Source organism: Crocuta crocuta, unplaced genomic scaffold (genome assembly GCF_008692635.1).
Source record: "Crocuta crocuta isolate KB4526 unplaced genomic scaffold, BGI_CrCroc_1.0 scaffold489, whole genome shotgun sequence".
Taxonomy (NCBI): Eukaryota; Metazoa; Chordata; class Mammalia; order Carnivora; family Hyaenidae; genus Crocuta; species Crocuta crocuta.
Genome location: NW_027531874.1, coordinates 1,655,792 through 1,676,484, shown reverse-complemented (window position 1 = coordinate 1,676,484; position 20,693 = coordinate 1,655,792). Strand labels below are relative to the sequence as shown.

Genomic DNA, 20,693 nt, shown 5'->3' with positions numbered 1-20,693 from the left:
AGGCTGGGAGAAGAGGAAAAGTACTGAAAAGATCCTGATTGCTGGTACACTGGTAATTTGACTTTGATGTATTCCAAAAGTGGCAAATGGCCAGATGCTGTTATTTTTTTATTAAGTTTCTAATTTTAATTCTGGTATACTTAACATGCAATGTGATATTAGTTGCAGGTGTACAATGTAGTGATTCAGCAATTCCATATATCATTCAGTGCTCATCATGAGAAGGGTGCTTTTCAGTCTCCATCACCTACTTCACCCATCCCCCTCCCACCTACTTCCCCTCCTGTACCCATCAGCTGCTGTTATTTCATAGGGTAGTTGTTTTTTTGTTTGGTTTTGGTTTCTGTTTGGGGGGAGGGGCATCCAGGAGGTCCCCCACTGGGGACTTCTAGTTATAATTCCTTGGGGCAAAGCCAGTTGACTGGTGGAAAGTCTCCTCGGTTCTTGGGGTCTGGCATGGTTCATACCAGCCTCTTCTAGGGTAGATTGTTTTCCACTTCTAGACGGTCTTTGTGGTTAGAGTCCCTTTCAAAGCTGCTCATGGACAGGTCCCTTGCATGAGATTCACAGTTACCTCAGCAAACACCTTTGCTGTGTGTTCGTTAGGACTACAGTGCATGCTTGCTTAGCCTCTTTCCACTCTGCCACTGTGTGCTGTCCAGGTCTCGCTCTCCTTTAGAAGTTTCTCAGGTATTTATTTGTCAGTTAAAAAAACCTATGTGTCCCAAATTTCAGAGAGCACATACCAACTGGTTCTTTGTGAGGCCTCTCCACTTGGTGAGGCAAATGATAAGAAGTGACCCCTTTACTTTCCTTTGGTAGAGGGGTGGGAATGCACAGCTTTTTCTATAACTCTCTCAGAGAAAATATTTTCCCACTAATCTCACCCTTAAGAAACAAACACTTCTTTGATATACCTTTGTCATAGAAGATGGACTAAATTTTGCCTATCAATGGCTTGATGCCTCTCTTTGGAATGCATATTATGTCATAACCTTGTTGTCAGCTTTGAGCCTCAGCTATAACTGATAAAAGAACCCTGCCCTTTTTCATTACCGGTGAGCATGTTTCTGACATTTTGATAACAACTTTCATACTGCCAAAGCAGCCACTTCCTTGAACATTTTAATATTATGCCTAAGAGCATGATGGCCATGGATGTTTTAATTAAAAATCATCATGGCTGACATACACAAGAGGGGTTTTCACTGGAAGACGGAGTGATTATGTCTCTCAGGAGACATTTTGCAGTGTCTGAGGACATGTTTGGTTGTGACAGAGAAGTTGGGGGAGGTTTGTTTTTAAGTGGAGGCCAGGATACTGTAATACATCCTCCAATGCATAGGACAGCCCCCACCACACAGAATATCTGGCCCAAAATGTCAATAGTGCCGAGGTTTAGAAACCTTGCTGTTGTGTAAGTATAATTCATTGCATCTGTAAGTGACCTTGCAGGAGTTAAACACCTTGTATATCTATGTGGTCCATTTTATTCCTTACAGAAATACATTACATATGGAGAAAGAGTAGTAGTGGGAGTAACCCCTTTTTGTCTGTGAGGAAACTGCTACACAGAGATGTTGCTTTCTCAAAGTTCTAAATGACAGAGGCAGAAGCCAGGTGTAACTACTCTAAAAGTCATTCCTTCTTCTGAACATGCAGTTTCACATACACATTGTGAGCCCAGTACAGTGCCTGGAATGTGGTGTGGCCTGCCGGAGTGCCTATTGGATGGGTAGATGTGTACTGAGGGAAGACCCTCTCAGAGTCCTGAAGGAGAGGGAACAACACTTGTAGAGCACATACAAGGCTTCTGTGCTGCACTGGGCACTCATGTCATTCAGTCCTCAAGGCGATGTTAGGAGGTGGGTAACACCACTTTCAGATAAGAACACCAATGCTTAGAAATGTGATATGGGTAGGGGCATGACGGTGGCTCAGTCAGTTAAGCGTCCGGCTCTTGATTTCAGCTCAGGTCATGATCTCACAATTCGTGGGCTTGAGCCCTGCATCAGGCTCTGCACTGATGGCATGAAGGGTGCTTGGGATTCTCTCTCTCCCTCTCTCTTTCTCTACCCCTCTTCTGCTCAATCTTTCTCTCTCTCTCAAAATTAATTAATTAATTAAAATTAAGAAAAAACAAGAAATGTGATATGGGTGTTGGCTAATGCAGCAGTTGAGCACAGAGGTCTTGTTTCATACTCTTTTACTTTGTCCTATATTAGAATTCCACTTATCCATACATGATGTCATGGTTCAGGATAGGCACAAGTCCCTGTCTCTCCACCTTAAGCAGTAACTGAATCAAATTATTCCTATCCTCTGAACACATTTCCCACAAAGACATTGACTCCCAAGTGAGCCTATAAGACATTTGATTTTGGGTGATGGTAAGTAGGTTATTTGGGGTTCAGTATTCTTTGAAGGCCATATAAACATTTCACCATAGTGCACAGGGAGTTTTGCCTGACTTCATGCATTATTTTTTCTCCTCTAAGGTCAGAAATTACAAGGTTGTTAAATGTTTTTGCACATTCGATATTTGAGATGAATGGGAAATCCTATGTATACTGTTCTTTTTTTTTTTCAATTATTTTTGTTGATTTGTTTATTTTGAGAGAGAGAGCAAGCAGGGAAGGGGCAGAGAAAGAGAGAGAGAGAGAATCCTAAGCAGACCCCGCACCATCAGCATGGAGCCTGATGTGGGGCTCAGGTTGTGAGATTATGACCTGAACTGAAACCAAGAGTTGGATGCTTAACCTACTGAACCATCCAGGCTCTCCCTATGTATACTATTCTTTCATAGAGTGTCAGTTACAAGAAAAAAAAATCTTTCCTTGATTTATAGTGTGCACATTTCCTTAAACCACCACCTTTGGTTAGACCTGGACTGCTCCCTGTTTTCATACACAGATTCTCCCTCACCATACCCATCCTCTCAGGTGTAATGTGTTGTTGCTTTCATGCTGTTGCAAGAGCCCATAGGTCTCCCATTTCTGAAAATAGTTACTATCTGGCCTTCTCCAGAAAACATTTACTGGCCTCTATTTAAAAAAAAATTAAGTCAAAGTAATTTCCTCTGTGTGTTTTTTCTTGAGGTATCAGATATGTAGATACTTGCAGAAACTGCAGTAATGAATGTAGTTTCCCATTTATCATTCACATTTGGCATCATGTATATTCAGTTACTGAGCCAAATTCTTCCAATGCCCAAACTTCTTTAAGGAATAGGTTATATATATTTAGAAGGCAACACATACATTAGTTAAAGCCCCAAGAAGGCATTTAGCAGCTCTTTCAAATTCAGTGAACATAAATGAATGTTGGAACTCTGTTCCAAGCAGTGGGGGTACAAAAATAAATTTTAAAAATGTCTGAATGTTCAGAGGTCAACAGGACAAGACAATCTTAATCCAGCATGGCAAAAGGTCAGGAAAGGTACCACCCTGCCTTCTCTAAACTATGTTTTAAAAAAAGACATTGAGAATGTAGACCATTCCAGACCAAAGTCATCGCTATGGTAGATGGAATACTATCTGACTGACTTCCAAAACTAAAGCACATCCTATGACCATTCTAAATTCACTCAGAATCTACTGCGGTTTATAAGTGACAGCTTTACTGGTCACCCCAGACTGCTGCTCATGTAAGTACACCATGGTATAATAATAAACATCCTCCTTGTGTTTTCTCCAGTGCCAAAGTAATGCGTATTTTGTGTTTATTTATTTGTTGTGGTTTGTTTTGTTTCCAGCAACCTAGACACAATATGTAACTTTTGGAATGTAGTAAATGCCAGTTCCTTTTTTAAGGGTATCTTTATTCCATCTTACCATAAGTTATACTCCCAGATACTCTCAAGTTTGAGATACTTATGGTAAATATGTTATATGAAATAGGACTATAAAATTAGGAATAGGGGATAAAGCACTGTGGAGTAAGAGATAAACACCTATACTAGGAGTTGATAAATATATATTATATATATTTTTTAAAGGGTTGGTCAGGAAAATCATTCTGCCTTGTGGACTATACACAGTCTCTCACAACTTCCCATCCCCCCATCATCATCAAAAACATCCACATATCATATATAAATGAATGGTTGCGACTGTGTTTATTATTTTCAAAACCAGGCTGCAGACAAGATTTGGCTCTTAGGCCAGTTTGGTGTCCTTGGTCTGTACTAAAGATTATGTTCTAGGGGCGCCTGGGTGGCTCAGTCAGTTAAGTGTCCAACTTCAGGTCAGGTCATGATCTCGCAATTTGTGAGTTTGAGCCCCACGTCGGGCTCTGTGCTGACAGCTCAGAGCCAGAGGCATGCTTTGGATTCTGTGTCTCCCTCTCTCTCTGCCCCTGCCCCACTAGCATTCTATCTCTCTCTCTTTCTCAAAATTAAACATTAAAATTTTTTTGTAAATAAAGATTCTGTTCTTAGTCTTTACCAACTTTAATAGATTTAACTACCAGAAGAATTTCTGAATTTCTTTATTCTACTGAACACTTGGCTTTCCTTAAAGAAGGAAACGTTTGTTCTGACCATCTTAAACAGCTCTTTATCCCCTGCCCTATGGGAAGAATAAAATGAAGACCCAAAATAGGTATCTTTCCCCCGTCCCCCCACCCCCACCATCTAAACTATGTGTGTTAGACTCAGATCTTGAGGGAACATCATGAGAAACACAAATTGTCTTGACTAACAAAAACTAAAGTCCCTCACTTTCTCAGATGAGCTAAAGATCTTGATTAAATTTGAGATCAGAGGAGCATCAAAACATATCTAATGCTCTAGCAAGTAGCTTAAGGTCTCATAAATCTCTTCCATTTCACCAAAAATTAACTGTGTTAATTCTGATCTCCCTGTGAAAGTGTTAATACAAGGAAACATTTCCTTCCCCAGGTTTTAGGAGCTGTATATTTTCTTCCTCTTTTCACTCTCTGTATTTGTTAGACTGTTCCACATGGCAAGAAACAGAGCCCAGCTCAGGTCGTCTCAGTTAATGGGGATTTATTTTAAAGCTACGTGGGAGGTAATGAAGATGGAAAAAAGTCTCACTAACCAAGCAGGCAGGTCAGATGAAGAACTGGAACATCGTTCACCACTGTTCAGAGCCCAGGAGCTCTAGTCTGCTTCGAGCTACTCTGGTGGCCCACTTCCCGCTCCAATAGTCCCTCCTGCTTGCACTCACTCCTTTCTCTTTCCTTTACTTACAGCTTCCTATTTCAGTAACTGCTACATTCTGTCTCTTCTCTATGTGATTTATAGCTGCCATTTCCTCCCAGCTTCTACTGCTTCATTTTCCCTACTGTATTCATTGTGTATTTTTTTCAGATTGCCTACTCTAAGTTTATCAAGTATTGGCCCCACCTGTGTTTCATATTCAAACTCTGTAGAGGAGAGGAATCCATGGGGTCCATCAGTCACAACAGAATGCAAAGATTTGGCACCCAGCACCTTATAGTGTTTAAGATGGCCCCATTGATTCTGGTGCCCATTGCTGCCTAATTAGATGTGGTCCAGGTCTCGGGATAATTTGATAGAGTGAGTGGATATGTATGGGTAAGGGAAACCTCAGAAAAGGACATGTAGGCATGTGGGACTCAAGGATTAATGTCCTATCAGGCATGCCTTTAGTAGTGTATCAAAATATTTCAAAAAGAAAAGATAAGAAAGAAATTTTTCTTAAAAACAAGCCTACATTTTCATAGATTTTTAAATACAACCTTCTTATAAACAGATGGAATATCTATCTAAATTCAAGCATACATTTATTTTTTGTGTTTATTTCATGTGATTATTTATATCTGTAGAGTTCTGGGGAACTTATATCTATTTTTGTTTCGTAATTTTAATAAGTTTAGGTTTTAGATGAGTCTTACACAATTTGGTCACTGTGGGAATAAGCCAACTTTGTTTTGTTTTGTTCTTTAAAAAATGTCTGGAAAAGCACACCCTGATATTACTACTAATGAAGGTGTACGTTTTAAAAATACAAGGAGGTCTTTTATGCTTTTTTGTTTGAGTTATACTCTATAAGTCTTAAAGCAAATATTATTACCTAATCCTTATATTATCTGTATCTTACAAGAATTTGTTGAAAATTTTATGAGAGGAAAACAAAGCTGGCATTGAAATCGTTAATAAGTTAATTTTGTGCTGAGTTTAAAAATTCATATCCAAATTATGTTTTAACTTAAAAATCCCACAATCTTCTAAACTATTTTTATTACATTTCATTATTGCAACTCAATGAATAATCATGGAAAGAGATATAAACATGTAAAACCTGTTTTACATTTCCATTTAAATTTTTCATTTATTTATCTGAATATCTTTAATTGGGATCATTTTCCTACTTGGTATTTCAAATAAAAGTATTATTATTTTTTCAATGTTTCATTAAACATGGTTAACATCCGTGTTTGTCTACACAAAAAATTGCCAATTAATCAATAAAAATTATAATAGCTTTATGAAATATTTTTGTAAATACTCAGTGCTTGATCACTTCTGCCCAAGTCAATTCCAGAAGAACTACAGAATGGAGAGGAATTTGGATACATCATCATGTTGCGGCCAGTTGGCTCAACAGCCTGGACCAAGGAAAGAGTACCATCTGTGGAATCATCGAGGTTTGTTTACAGAAATGAAAGCATCACCCCCCTCTCTCCCTTTGAAGTGAAAGTGGGTGTATATAATAATGAAGGAGAAGGATCTCTGAGTACTGTGTCCATTGTCTACTCTGGGGAAGATGGTAAGTTGTGGTCAGCCCTGGAATGGTCAGATTTGAGAATGTATGCATATTCTGCATTCATTTTCCATGAACCACTCTACTAAAGATGATTGTGTCTCTCTTTGAATGATAGAACCTCAGCTGGCACCAAGAGGAACTTCTGCCCAGAGTTTTTCTGCTTCAGAAATGGAGGTTTCATGGAATGCTATTGCCTGGAATAGAAACACTGGAAGAGTGCTGGGCTATGAGGTAATCCACATTAATCTCACTTCCATTTGTGAATATGCTAGCTAATTACAAATTCTTGTTCAGTACTGCTAACCTAGTTCTTAGCATATAATACTCTATGTCTATAGCTGTGGAGTGGAGTAAAGAAGAGATCTTTCTAGGTGACCTTAGGCAAGCAAATTAACAAATGGTAGCCATTTTTAAAATGGCCACGTGATTACTTCATTTATATCTTCAAATCACCATCATATTTGTTTCTTGGGGAATAATAAATGTCCAATCCTCAATGATCTTGAATCATAAAAGAATTTCACTGAAAAAGCTGTCTTTGAATTGGAGCATGACTTGAGTAGATGTAGTCATCTTGAAAAGGCAGTTAAATCATAAGGAAAAAAAAAAAAACACCCTAGATTTTCCTTAACCTGTCCTTTATAGTCTGTACTGAATGAGGTAAATCACATTTATGAGCCTTAGCTCTCACAAAGTTAAACAATGAGACTTCCTACCTACTTATTATTCTTTAACTTGCAAATCCAGTGATTCCCCAAATGGATTACACATTTAATCTATTTTAGAGTTACAGTAAAAGTATAATTCTTAACCCCTTTAGTTGCTCCTTACACTGTTTTTGTTTTTGTTTTTAATGCAGTTTCTGGTTCAAACAGAAAGTTCTATTCATATGATAGGTCTCTCTGTTACTCTAATCCTGGAATGCCTTACCTCTTATCTGAATCCTATTTATTGATGAAAGCTCATCTCTAGTTTCCTCTTCTAACTCTTCTCTGATCACTCCCTGATGTTGGGATTCTTCAAATTCCCACAGCATTTTTTCACTTATTGGAAAGCATCCTCTGCCTTTTATTTGTCTATATATTCTAGCCTCTCAACTAGACTATAAGGGATTCAAAGGCAGGCACCAAACTTTATTCTCTTTTGTCTTTTTCACTGTGCATAAATCAAGGCTAAATGTATAGGAAGAGCCTGATATAAGTTGAATTATTAACTAACATGTCACTCAAAGAACTCTGGAGGAAATATCAAGACCAAAACATAACTGAAGTCTGTTATTGATGGTATGGATCTTGCTTTGGTCCAAGTTATTATATACACTTTGTTAAAGCTGATAACCTTTTAGGTAGCTCATGCAATATTTTATTTTGGTAACCTAAAAAAAAAAACCCTCTAGATTCTCTAATTTCCATTGTGAATTTTTATTTTTTAATTTCCTCCCTATAAATCTTGGACTTTGATTATTTTGTTTTTATTGTATAACCACTGTAATTAGAAAATACTCTTCTATTTATGCTCCTGTTTCTTCCCATACCCTACCATGGTTGATAGTTGCTGGGAAACAATGAATTGTTTGTTCTTTATTTTTAATGATCAGATATTATACTGGACAGATGACTCCAAAGAATCCATGATTGGGAAAATTAGAGTCAGTGGGAATGTCACAACCAAAAACATCACAGGGCTGAAAGCTAATACTATCTACTTTGCTTCTGTGAGAGCTTACAACACTGCGGGGGCAGGGCCCTCAAGCCCTCCAGTCAATGTTACCACCAAAAAGTCTCGTAAGTATGCATCCCACTGCAGGGACCAAGATTCATCTATAAATAGAAACATGTTCCTTTGCTTATCTCCATTTCATTCCTCCCACCTCATCATTTTACCTTCTGCTTTGTTTGATGAGTTTGTCCCTTTAATACAGTTAATTGTTGAAACTTTCGGGTAACAATTAAAAAAAAAAACATTTTGATCTTTTAGGAATTCCAAAAAAGAAAATATTCTGAGTATATAGATGGAAGACAGAAGAGTGTACTGTTTAAAACCATGGGCTCTGATGCCCTCCCCCAACCTGAGTTCAAAACCTGACCTCTTAGGTTGCCTGGGTGGCTCAGGCAGTTGAGTGACTTAGCCTCAGGTCATGATCTCATGGCTCATGAGTTTGAGATAGCTCAGAGCCTGGAGCCTGCTTCAGATTCTTTGTCTACCTCTCTCTGGCCCTCCCTCACCCATGCTGTGTGTCTCTCTCTCAAAAAATGAATAAACATTAAAAAATAAACCCTGACCTTTCATTCTTGGATTATTGAATGGTTATTTCATCTTGCAGAATCTCAATATCCTCACCTGGAAAATGTGTGAATAATAGTACTTATTTCCTCACAAGGCTTTCTTTAAAGTGAAAGACCTAAAGAATATATCTAGTACATACTTCAGTAAATGCTTAGTAAATGGGTTTTTTTGTTTGTTTCTAATTTGTCTTGTTTATCATTTGAGAATTAGACTGTACTCTGGTGTGGTCTTAGCACTGCCAGATGTCTAGCTCTTTCTTTCTAGAATAGCTTATCACTACACGGTACTTAGAAGTCCCTCATATTTAAGAATTAACTCTTCTGCTTCTTTTTAACTCCCTTAATAGTCCACCAGCTGTCTTTCACATAGGCAAGGCCTACTGAATAAAGGATGAGTAGTTGATTGTTGCTGTATTATGTTCTATGAGTGAGTCTGGTAGTACACAAGTATTCTATAATATGAGGCACAGTGATCAAATATGATTTAGTAATAGCTGCCATATGTCCTTTTTATGACTGTATAATACTGGTATATTCCTTACCTGTTGTACATAAACATAAATTATTTCTGTTCACAGGCTTTTAAAAGCACATTCTTTGGTCTCTGAATCCCAATAAATAAGAGGATTCACATATAGTTGCTGAATTTTGAGAAACAGTTCAAACATTATATAGTTCAAATAGAGTTGTTTAATTTTGAAGAAGACTAAGAGATGGATACATAGGAAAAGGATGGTTGGCTTTTAAATGCCGTATTCTTCTCTCCTGTGTATTGAAAAAGGTGGTTGAACATAGTTTGAAAATCAAGTGACATAAAGTTTTTTTCCATACACATATATTTGTCCTATCCAAAAAGAACTTATAAACCATCTCAGTTATTAAACCTTTGATTATAGAATACATGATCCATTTATGTCCACATCACCAGGCAAGAAGTCAAAGACCTGTGTTCTAATTCCGGATAAATCACTGATTCATGACCTGAAACAGGACAAGGCATTCCATTTTTCTGCTTTAATTTTCTTATCTGTTAAGTGTAAGTTCTCTCTGCCTTCACCCCTTTCCCAAATCATTGGTGAAGCACCAATGAGGTGCTGATTATAGGAGCACCTTGGAAAACACAAAGTGCTGTGAAATGCTAAAGAAGAAACAGACAGATGAACCAACAGCCTCTGGGAATCAGTCCATTCAAAGAGGAGAGTGGGACCAATAATTCTTAAACCAGCTTTCTTCCAATCCACATAATTTGAAAGAGACTGGGTCATGAACAATCCTCAAGAACTGACTAGCTAGAAATGTAATTCCCTTTCTCCTCCTGTTTTATCTCATGTTGGCCAAATCAATGAAGCCACTGCCGTATATGCATATGATATGTGCTTCTGGAGTCTAACCTTTTTCAGCTAATCTTCAAATCTGGATAGAAATTTCCAGTGGTTTCAAGATTGTCCAGGCATTTTCTCTAGCTGATTTAGATGCCAAACTCACAGAAACTCCTCTGAATAATTCAGTTCCTATCTCAGGCAATATCAAGAGTGAAATGTGCAAAGATAAAATCTCACACGTTTATATCGTCATAAGCAGAGAGACATGATAGTGCAGTTATTGAGGCAATGCTTAGGTCAGCTCATATTACCTGTGTTCCTATTGATCATCTTAAGGTGGACTGGGACTCAAACTTTTAAAAAGTCTTAAAAATAATTTATTTTTCTGTAACCTGAATTTGCCAGTTTGATTGTCCATACAACTTAAACCAACCATGCATTAGTTTATGCTAACTTGTTCTATGTATTTAAGTAGAAAACTTATTTTTGACATGGTGATCTCAGATTTGTTCAGTTGACCTGTTTCAAGTACTGGATACTTCAAGTGGCCTTAACTAAAATTTGGATTAAATGCTAAGATGATCATTGGTGGATTGTCTGAGTGTTAACACGTGCTCATCATCATCAAAGAGTGTGGAACATATCCTTTGAAAACAGTATGATTAACAAGGAGAAATTCCCCCAAGATGTAATGTTAGAATGTTTCTGCTGAGAGAAAAGTGAGATGATATTCAGAAAATTTTAAGTGAAGTTTAGTATTTTTACACATTCAAATTCTTTCTCGATTAAATCAAACACAAAAACCGTTATAATTCCTAATTTCTTTATGGCAATTTTGTTCAAATATTTCTTAAATTTGGCTTTCACCAGTCTGCATGCTTCACTGACACAGCCAAAAGGACTTGAGAGTAAGAAGTTCTGCACGTCTCCAACTCATTTTATTTGAATACCAATTAAACCTCTAATTTTATTCTGTAACATTCTGTATCATTGTCATTCTGTATCATTGTCATTGCGAAAATAGAATAGAAATTGTTTTCAATTCATATTGGTACTGTTCAGATTTCCACAACTTGGTGGTTCAAAGCAAGACTAATTTATTTCTGTACCCTTGTAGAGGTCAGAAGTCAAAAACAAGGTTCAGTGGTTGGAAATCAAGGTGTTGGCATAAGCTGTGCTCCTTTTGGAGTCTCTAGAAGAACATTTGTTCCTTTGTGTCTTCTGGCTTCTAGAGATCATCTGTACTCCTTAGCTGACCCCTTCCTGTATCTTGAAGACCAGCAGATTATTATTTTCAAATCTCCCTGTGATTCTCTCTCTGCTTCTGTCATTGTATCTACTCTGACTTTGCCCTCCTGCCTTTGTCTTTCCCTCATAAGGATTATACTTCACCCACCTGGAGGATCCAGGATTGCTTCTCATCAAAAGAGCCTTAATTTAATCACACCTGTGCAGTCCTCTTTTCGAAATAAAAAAAAAAAATAGAGGATGCCTGAGTGGCTTAGTTGGTTGAGCATCCAACTTCAGCTCACATCATGATCTCACGGGGTTCATGAGTTCCAGCCCCACATCAGCTCACCGGTGTCAGTGCAGAGCCTGCTTCAGATCCTCCATCCCGCTTTCTGCCCCTCCCCCATTCATGCTCTCTCTCTCTCTCAAGTAAATATTTTAAAATTAGGAATTACAAGGGTTTATATTTGTTTCGTTTAATCAAGAAAGAAAAGGGAAACTTGAAAATACTAATCCCTTGGGCACCTGGGTGGCTGAGTCAGTTAAGCATCCGACTTCAGCTCAGGTCATGATCTTGTGATTCACGGGTTTGAGCCCTCATCAGGCTCTGTGCTGACAGATTGGAGCCTGGAGCCTGCTTAGGATTCTTTGCCTCTCTCTCTCTCTGCCTCTCCCCTATTCATGTTCTATTTCTCTCTCTCTCTCTCTCTCTCAAAAATAAACAAACACAAAAAAGTTTTAAAAAGTACTAATCCTACAAGTTCCAGGAATGAGGATATAGAAATGTTTGAGGGAATGGCCTTATTCAATTGACCACGGTTATAAAATACTGAGCATGTCTATATCCTAAGCCCTGTATTAATTTTCCACATATATTATTTCATTTAGTTAATACAACAAATCAAGGAGTTTCATATTTTAATTCCTAGATATGAAGACAAAGGCCTACTAAGGTTGTTTTGGCATCCATTAGGCTGAGACACAATGAACACGAATGGATTCTCTGAATCTCTTCATCTCATGAACACTGCGCTAATTTGTAATATTCATCTCTAACCATCTAAATAGTTTCTTTCCAAACTCTCAAATCTTCAGGAAATCTCAAATGGTCTTTAGATATTTCCTCCTAAAATTAAATCATGACCCATTCCCCTTCCAAAATTTCATTGTCTCCTCTATTCCACGGAACAAAGGCTAAGAGGATCTTTCACCATCTGTCCCAAGCTCCCTTTGTATCCTGATCTAGCTAGTCCTAATAACACCAGAATTATTGATCTTCTACAGTTCAACATTCACTTACCTAACTTCCTATATTCTCTCAGTGTGGCATGCCCCCGCCATGCCTGTCAACAGTCAAATATCTTTCCTACTGATTTGTCACTTTACCCTATTTTCCCCTTTAATGTATTTGCAATTTTCCTGAGTGTTCCACTACTTTGGCCCATTGTGAGAGAGTGTTGGAAAGAGAAAGGGATTCCTGAGTGAAAGAAGTTTGGCTGTGAGTCTCAGCTCCACCATGTACTACCTGTGTGACAGGTTTGATTTCCTGATAACTCAGAACCCATTTTCTCATTGGAAAAACTGATGAAACTTCCTCCAGAGTTTGCTCTGGGAACTAAAGGATATTATGTACACCAAGGTGCCCCAGAGGCTGCCATACAGCAAAAGCTCAAGGTATCATAACATATTGTACTTCTTCTGTAGTGGGGATTTCACTTTATTTGCATTTCTTAAAGCAGTAAAACACTTTTTACTGTCTTTCTCTTTGTAAATCGTTGCAGAAATTTTCTTCAAGGGTCATGAAAGGACAACCAAAGCAAAGATGAGGAATGGTGTTAATGAAACATTGAAGATAGCTCTGATTCCAAATGCTATCCCTGGATCTAATTTTGATTTTCCATGTCCTTGAAATGACATCAAGATTACCTCAGAATAGTGGTGACAGCAAAAATTCTGCATCCATCACACATTCATACTGTCACGGTCTAGATTTTCAGTCTGATACTTGATCATCCATTGTAAATTCTCAGAAAGCAAAGCTCACATTTACCAAAATCTCTGCCTATTCTGATTGGGCAAGCTAAACAGAAGACTTAGAGTCTCTTTTTGGAAGCATGATGATTCAGTCAATCACTCAAGAAAAATAGTGCTTCATACAAGCTATGCATTGGGTTAGGTGGCTGATGGAGATTAAACAACCAAAATCCCTGCTTTCAGGCAATTTTCGCATATAGTGGAGAGGTAACCTGAAAGAAAACAAAGCAAAACAAAAAATTAAATAATCATAAATTAAGAAAAATAGCACAAAGAGAATAAGAGGGTGAGAAATACTTAAAAAGGAGGACCTGTGTAGTGAAGGGTATATATTTTGATATGGCATGAATCATAAAAAAGAGCTAGTGGACAAAGGAATCTCCAAATAGGAAGAACAGCATATGCAAAGCTTTTGAAGTCTTTGTTAATATTGTTACTGGCGATGATGATGATGGCCTTTTTGGGGTTTTTTAAAGTAAGTATCAGTGATTTAACAAGAATCATAACTTAGTGAAAAATGGTCTATTTCTAAAAGAAAACTGAGGGACATTGCAAATATATTGTGATCTGCACAGATATCACTTAAATGGAATTTAGATTGCAATCAAAGGAAGAAAAATATTTACATCCATTCCAAAAAGAAAAGAAAAAAAAAAAAACACTACTGCTTATATAGAAAGAAATATTCAGACCCAGCAACACAAAGTGTTTGTAAATTTTGGTTCAATTTGGCCCCTGTCATTGACTGACTAGTACTCCGTGCTGGATTTTTCTTGCTGTAAATTTGCAATCAATCCATATTTAAACATAAAGGAAGCATTAAGCTTTTATTTCATCTTGCTCTTATGTTCTTTCTCTCTTGCCCAAATGTCAACCCCATGGTGTTACTTAGAAGTGTAACATAAGAAGTTGTTTTTGAATTGAGTTCACAGTGTGAACTACAGTTGAATATAAATGCCATCTACAGAAAAATTGATCACTAAGAAACCATTAGAACTGTAGAGGGCTAGTTTAATATTGCTCCATCATTTGATTAATAGAAAATGATTTTGTCTTTGAAAATTGCCTAGAAAGCTTTTAAAAATTAGAAAAGGGCTTGTTTTGTTGAGTTTACTATTGGCCAACTTGGTACAAATATCCATGGCATGTGTTTCATATGGTCCATGTGACAGCGTTTTAGATTTTCACGGTAATGGAAATTTCAGTATCATCATGGATATTTGAAATCCAGTTTAATTATGTACATTAAGCACATAAAACCAGAACTGTTAATAGTGTTTGTATTAAGCAACTTTCTAAATCAACTTTCAGAAACTTTATTTAAATACTAGACAAAGTGCATTGGCATTGGAGTCATCCTTATGGACAAAGATAAGAAAGAAAGAATTTCCCAGATAATTAGCTGAAACTCTACCACTTTATCTGTCTTTTTTTACAAGAGATTTTCTTAAAATTTTAAGTTTTATTTATTTATTTTTGAGGGAGAGAGAGAGAGAGCATGGGAGGGAGAGAGAGAATACCAAGTAGGCCCTGCACTGCCAGCACACAGCCTAATGTGGGTCTCAAACTCAACGAGCTACAATATCATAACCTGAGCCAAAATCAAGAGGCAGACGCTTAACTAACTCAGCCACCCAGGAACCCCTGTCTGTTGTTTAAAAAGTGTCCGAAGAAGCCAAGTAAAAGCAATACTCTTAAGGGAGAATGTTAAATTTACCCTAATTAAATTTAAGAAGTGGATTATTTGCACACTTTGAATTATATTATTACTAAAAATACTTTGAACACAATTGAAAAAAATTGATTATGTCATAATATCCGAGTGGAGAACTGTTACTCTCAGGAAAGACAATTAGCAGTTTTTGAGCTTTTTAACATGTACCACTAACCAAGTGCTAAACATTTCATATTTTATGGTATATAAGCTAAAAATCTTATAAACTAGGAGATTTTTAACTCCTCCCAAAGATGGAAAAACTAGGCCTCTTGGAAGAGACTGGATACAGATTCATATCTCTCTGACTTTAAAGGCCAGTTCTTTCCACCTCCTAGATAGCAAGACAGCAAAGCATTCTAAGTGATCTATGCCATTGGCCATTCACACCAAGGATTCATTCCTGGTAGAACGTTTCTCACTTTATGTCCATAGAATACTTTACTTATACTTCAGTAGATGAAGACACAAATGCTACCAGTTTGATGTCATTACCATAGTTATAAACTCCTTGTCCACATAGTTGGTAGAAGTCAGTTCTCTCTCCCAGCCTGGAGCTTCGCCAGTGGATTTGTAGTGTTAAAAACAGTACTTTTTCTCTGAATGAACTACAAAACAGACACAAAAATAGATGAAACTTCGAAGTCCATCACTGCCAATGACATCAAAGGAGTGAATTTATATTTTCCCTGTATTGATTCTACAATGTCGTTAATGTTAGTGCTTCATTTTAAAGAACAGAGATAAAAGAAATGTGCCACAAGAGCATACTAGATATTAAAACTTTGGTATCTTCTGAGAATTTTTATATTATCTCTTTTATAACTGAGAAAAAGATTAGAAAAGGCACCCTGGGATACTTGAGGGAGAATAGTTAACAAAACTATTGTTGCAATCTAGTCCTTCAGCAACAAAACATATTGACAGACATACATTGAGTGCTTACTAAGTGTGAAACTCTTAGGCCTTTAATTATGATTGGGTCTATATCGCCAAGAAAGGTACTAGAGAATGGGTAAGCCAGTTGGCCTGTCTGTCTTATAAATCAAATGAATTGCTTAAGGTTTGTCCATGGCAATTGACCCTGATTATAGGAAATGAATGGATGGGCCACATTGTGTCACCTATGGATCTGCCCACAGCCCAGTACATAATCAATATAACCTGAGAAAATCACTCAGGACTCGGAGTAGTTTTTGTTTAGCTATCTTATTGTAGTCATTTATTCAACACATATGAATTGTATGTCTTCTATGGGCCAACCTTTGTGCCAGTGGTTGATAAAACAGAGTTGAAAAAGACACATTTAAAGAAGCACAATCAAGAATAACTATTTGTCAGTGTGACAAATCCATTATAAAATATGAACTGAGCCCCATTGGAAGCACAGACGGGAAACAAGTATCTTGGCCATGTCTCAGCTGAGGTATAAGTAACTAGGTGGACAAGAATAATGTCCTTGTGGGTTTATGCCAACAGGAATATAAGATAATGCAATGCCAGACACCCTGAGACTCTTCCCGGGACTTGTAAGAGATAAAACAGCAGTTGAGTCAAAGCTCCAAAAGAAATCATTTCCATCAGTGTTATAATGAGTTAAATATTATGCTCATTTAGCCTCACAAATTCAAATAAGATGCCAAAAACATCTTGCTGGGTAGTTTTATCTTTGCCTCTGCTTTCCAGCTAAATTATTTTAATCCCTCCAGTTTCCTAAATCTCAAAAATAATCACATGGACTCAAATCTCTGAGAAGCAGCATGTTGTCATGGAGGAACACTGGCTTAGAAATCAAGAGAGCAGGATTCTCATGTGACACAGCCACCCTTCAACTGCTTGCTTTTGGATAACTGGCCTACCAACCTGGACTCTAGTTTTCTTGTATGTAAAATCCTCCAGATGGACTAGATCCAGTACCTTAGAAGGCTGATTCTAAGACCATCTTCTTTTACTACTTACCACCTTTCTCCTAGTCAGCATTAATTTCTGGGAACTAAAAACTGCATTTTGGATTTGGAGTAAACATCTTTTGGGATGAGCACCCAGATTGTAATGATTCTCTCTTTTCTGGGTTTCCATCAGCTCTATACTCAATGACATGCACTTTTCTTAGCATTTAGCCACAATTGATTAAAGTGCGATAGACATGGCCAAATGTAATCAATCATTGTCTTTCTCCTGGGCGTCTAGCCTGGGCTATCTCTGAACAGAGTAGATTTCAAATGTCAGATATGGAGAACAGTCATGATTTCTCCCAAATACACTGAGAATGACAAAGAGGTCTATAGCATTTATAGCAAGATGGGCATGCAGCAAACACAACTGTGGGAAGCAGAAAGAACTTCTTGGCTTTTTGACATTTTTATTTTGTCCCTCTTAAAGTTCTGCTGCATTTTGCCATGAGTTCTATGAGATTCTCCTGTATACATCATAATCTCTTACTATTTTGCTTATAATATCTTGAGTTTATTGTGTTACCTAAAGTTACAGAGTCCTAACTAATGCAAGATTAAAAAGGAAAAGACTACTAGGAAGTAATGCCCCTGTTTTAATGTGTATGAAAGTTTCGTAGCCTGAATTTGTTTGATATACTCATGGATTGATGATGACATGGAACACCAGATAACAGAGCCCTCCATCTATTTATATGTTGGTAAAGTAAACCAACTAAACAGCAATGATTAATAAATTAATACTGAACATGTAACAAGCTATTATTAATTCATAAGTTTGTCACAAAGACATTCCCAAATGACCAGGATTTAAGTGAATTTGCTTATTCTGATTAGAATTAGTATGATATTTCAAATAACACTGAAAACCGTTTGCTTCTTTTCTGATAATCATCTAGGACTTCTTGTCCCATTTCATGTTGATGGGCCATACAGTAACCACGAGCTAATTAATATTCATTTAGATCTTTGATTATCTCTTTAAAGCTCCAAGCCAACCACCAGCTAACATTGCCTGGAAGCTGACAAACTCTAAAATATGCCTGAACTGGGAACATGTAAAAACCATGGAAAATGAGTCTGAAGTGTTGGGCTACAAGGTATTTCATTTTTCCTTTAATACTATTAATTAAGTTACTAAGGAACTAAGAGTGTCACAACCAAATAAGAAATAAATTTATACATATAGAAATACTGGAATCTTTTAAAAATTATTTGAAAAATGCTTAGCATTGGCACTTTCAAATTCTTCATTGTAAAGTTTTATATTCTGAGGATAATTGTGTCATGGCACAACAAGAATAAAACTCTATAGTAAGCAACACTTTTTCTTCAGGGGCCTCCCCCTTGCCATCAGAAGATGATGGTGTGTGGGGGTAGTAAGGTGAGATGAGAATGAAATCCAAGAATATATTAAAATAGAAATTCTAGAGCTTAGTCTGCAGTGGGATATAAACCTTTAACAACATAAAAGGAATCTAACAAAAGTATAGCCAAATACCCAGAGCACATTATTTCTGTCACTGGTAATGGACATCATCTTCTGGCAAATGCATGTATCCAGCATTTGAAATGGGTCCAAACTAACCAGTGACTTTTTCACAGCAAGCTCCAAAAGTAGTAGCCTCAAGCTATTTAATTAATAGAGATAAATCTATTCTCATTTCAGAAGCATTGGCCAAAGACAAAATCTTTTTTTTTTATGACTAAATTTAAGGAAAAGGCATAGACCAGATATTTCCATTCAAGGAGGACAGCATTTATAATGATATGTTGTAGCGTGTTCCACAAGAGTGTCTGGACCTTTAAAAAAACAACACGTCCGTTTAACTTTGATTCACTATTTTATTCAGATTCTGTACCGGCAAAACAGACAGAGTAAAACACATATCTTGGAGACAAACAATACATCAGCTGAGCTTCTAGTTCCGTTTGAAGAAGACTACTTGATTGAAATAAGAACAGTTAGTGATGGTGGGGATGGAAGCAGCAGTGAGGAAATTAGGATTCCAAAAATGTCAAGTAAGTTGAGTCACCATCGCTGTTGTAGATTTTGAATCTGGACAGCTGCAGCCGAAATCTAGGCTCTCTGAAGCTTTCCAATTCTTGTTTGAATGTTGGGTGAAAAAATAAAAGGTCTGTGTTTCCATTTTCAGTTGTGAACAAGAGGTGATGAGTCAATCTTTCTTTAAATAATCCCTCAAATTTGCAACATGCATACATATTACAAACAGTTTCATGTTTCCTCATTTGATTCTCAAAAAGAAAAAAAGGAAACAAAAACACACAACTGTGTGTCATTGGTGCGTAATTACTTCTCTTGGTACAAAAATCAGGAAGTTTTTCTGTGGGTACTCACAGGCTTCTGGGAGCAGGGACAGAAAATACGAAACACATGTACTCATACCCTTATTCCCATATCCATGGCAGGCATCACTAATCAATAATGCCCTGCATACTGAGCTGAGTCCCAAATCTCAGATCCTCTCCATACAGTGTTCTACGCAGGTTACACCAATCAGTAAGATTTAGCACATGATAAGTTTATTATTTTTGCTTCAGATGAATCCTTATTCAACTGCTTGAAGTTGTGCCTTGGTGAAATCATCAGACACCACATGTTGGCATATCCTAGTCTGCCCTTCCATCAGACTTGGTCAATTTGGGCATTTTGCATTTTCATTTTTACATTTAAAACAGATATCCTAGGACAGAAGACTAAAGAGACTTTCTAAAATTATATAATGAAAATGAAACTGCTGTACCATAGCATGTTATTAGAAGAGAAATGATAGTATGTATTTTGGGTCTTGAAAATTAATCTAACAAGCAATTGTATTTTTTTCTCAAAATGTTTCCTTTTATTTTTCTATTTTGCAGGTTTGAGTTCCAGAGGAGTTCCAATCATAGAGCTTAGCATCTATTTCCTGTCAGTTGTAATCATTTTTTACTGTATTGCAATTCAGCCACTTATACGATGAATAAAACCATAAATCTTTGAGAATTTTTTTGAAAGCAAATTATTCTGTAAATAAGCTCTCCAGCCCCCATCACAAAATCCATTATTATTACAGACTTATTTGGAAAGAAAAAAGTGTATATTATTAAGATCTTGTGAATATCTATGGTGCATTAATTAAACAGTTTTAAACATTTTTGAACTTTAAAGTTTGCACATGATTTCATATATTCAGAAAGTGCCAAATAATCTGTGGAGTTGTGACTTCTGTAGCTTGTAAGTGACTTATATGGAAAGTATGAATAACTCCCCTTGATGACGATGATAAATATGAAACATATTTGAGTTATTACAGAAAATATGTATATTTTTACATGTGCCAGGTGATTTACATCAGTATTAAAAATGTTAACCCTACTTGGAATAAAATGTAATTATTTGTTTA

The 20,693-nt window shown here is 36.9% G+C and overlaps 1 protein-coding gene across 4 annotated transcripts in view; it reads left to right on the top strand.

Annotated features, from left to right (window-relative positions):
- Positions 1 to 20,355, top strand: part of CNTN6 (contactin 6) — a 177,277-nt gene extending 156,922 nt beyond the window's left edge. For all 4 annotated transcript variants that reach the window (XM_077772914.1, XM_077772915.1, XM_077772913.1 and 1 more), the window contains 6 exons: positions 6,521 to 6,755; positions 6,868 to 6,983; positions 8,350 to 8,536; positions 18,277 to 18,389; positions 19,143 to 19,311; positions 20,170 to 20,355. In XM_077772914.1, coding sequence (XP_077629040.1) covers positions 6,521 to 6,755; positions 6,868 to 6,983; positions 8,350 to 8,536; positions 18,277 to 18,389; positions 19,143 to 19,311; positions 20,170 to 20,270 — 921 coding nt within the window. In that variant the 3' untranslated portion in view covers positions 20,271 to 20,355. The remainder of the gene's footprint in view (positions 1 to 6,520; positions 6,756 to 6,867; positions 6,984 to 8,349; positions 8,537 to 18,276; positions 18,390 to 19,142; positions 19,312 to 20,169) is intronic.
- Positions 20,356 to 20,693: the final 338 nt, after the last annotated feature.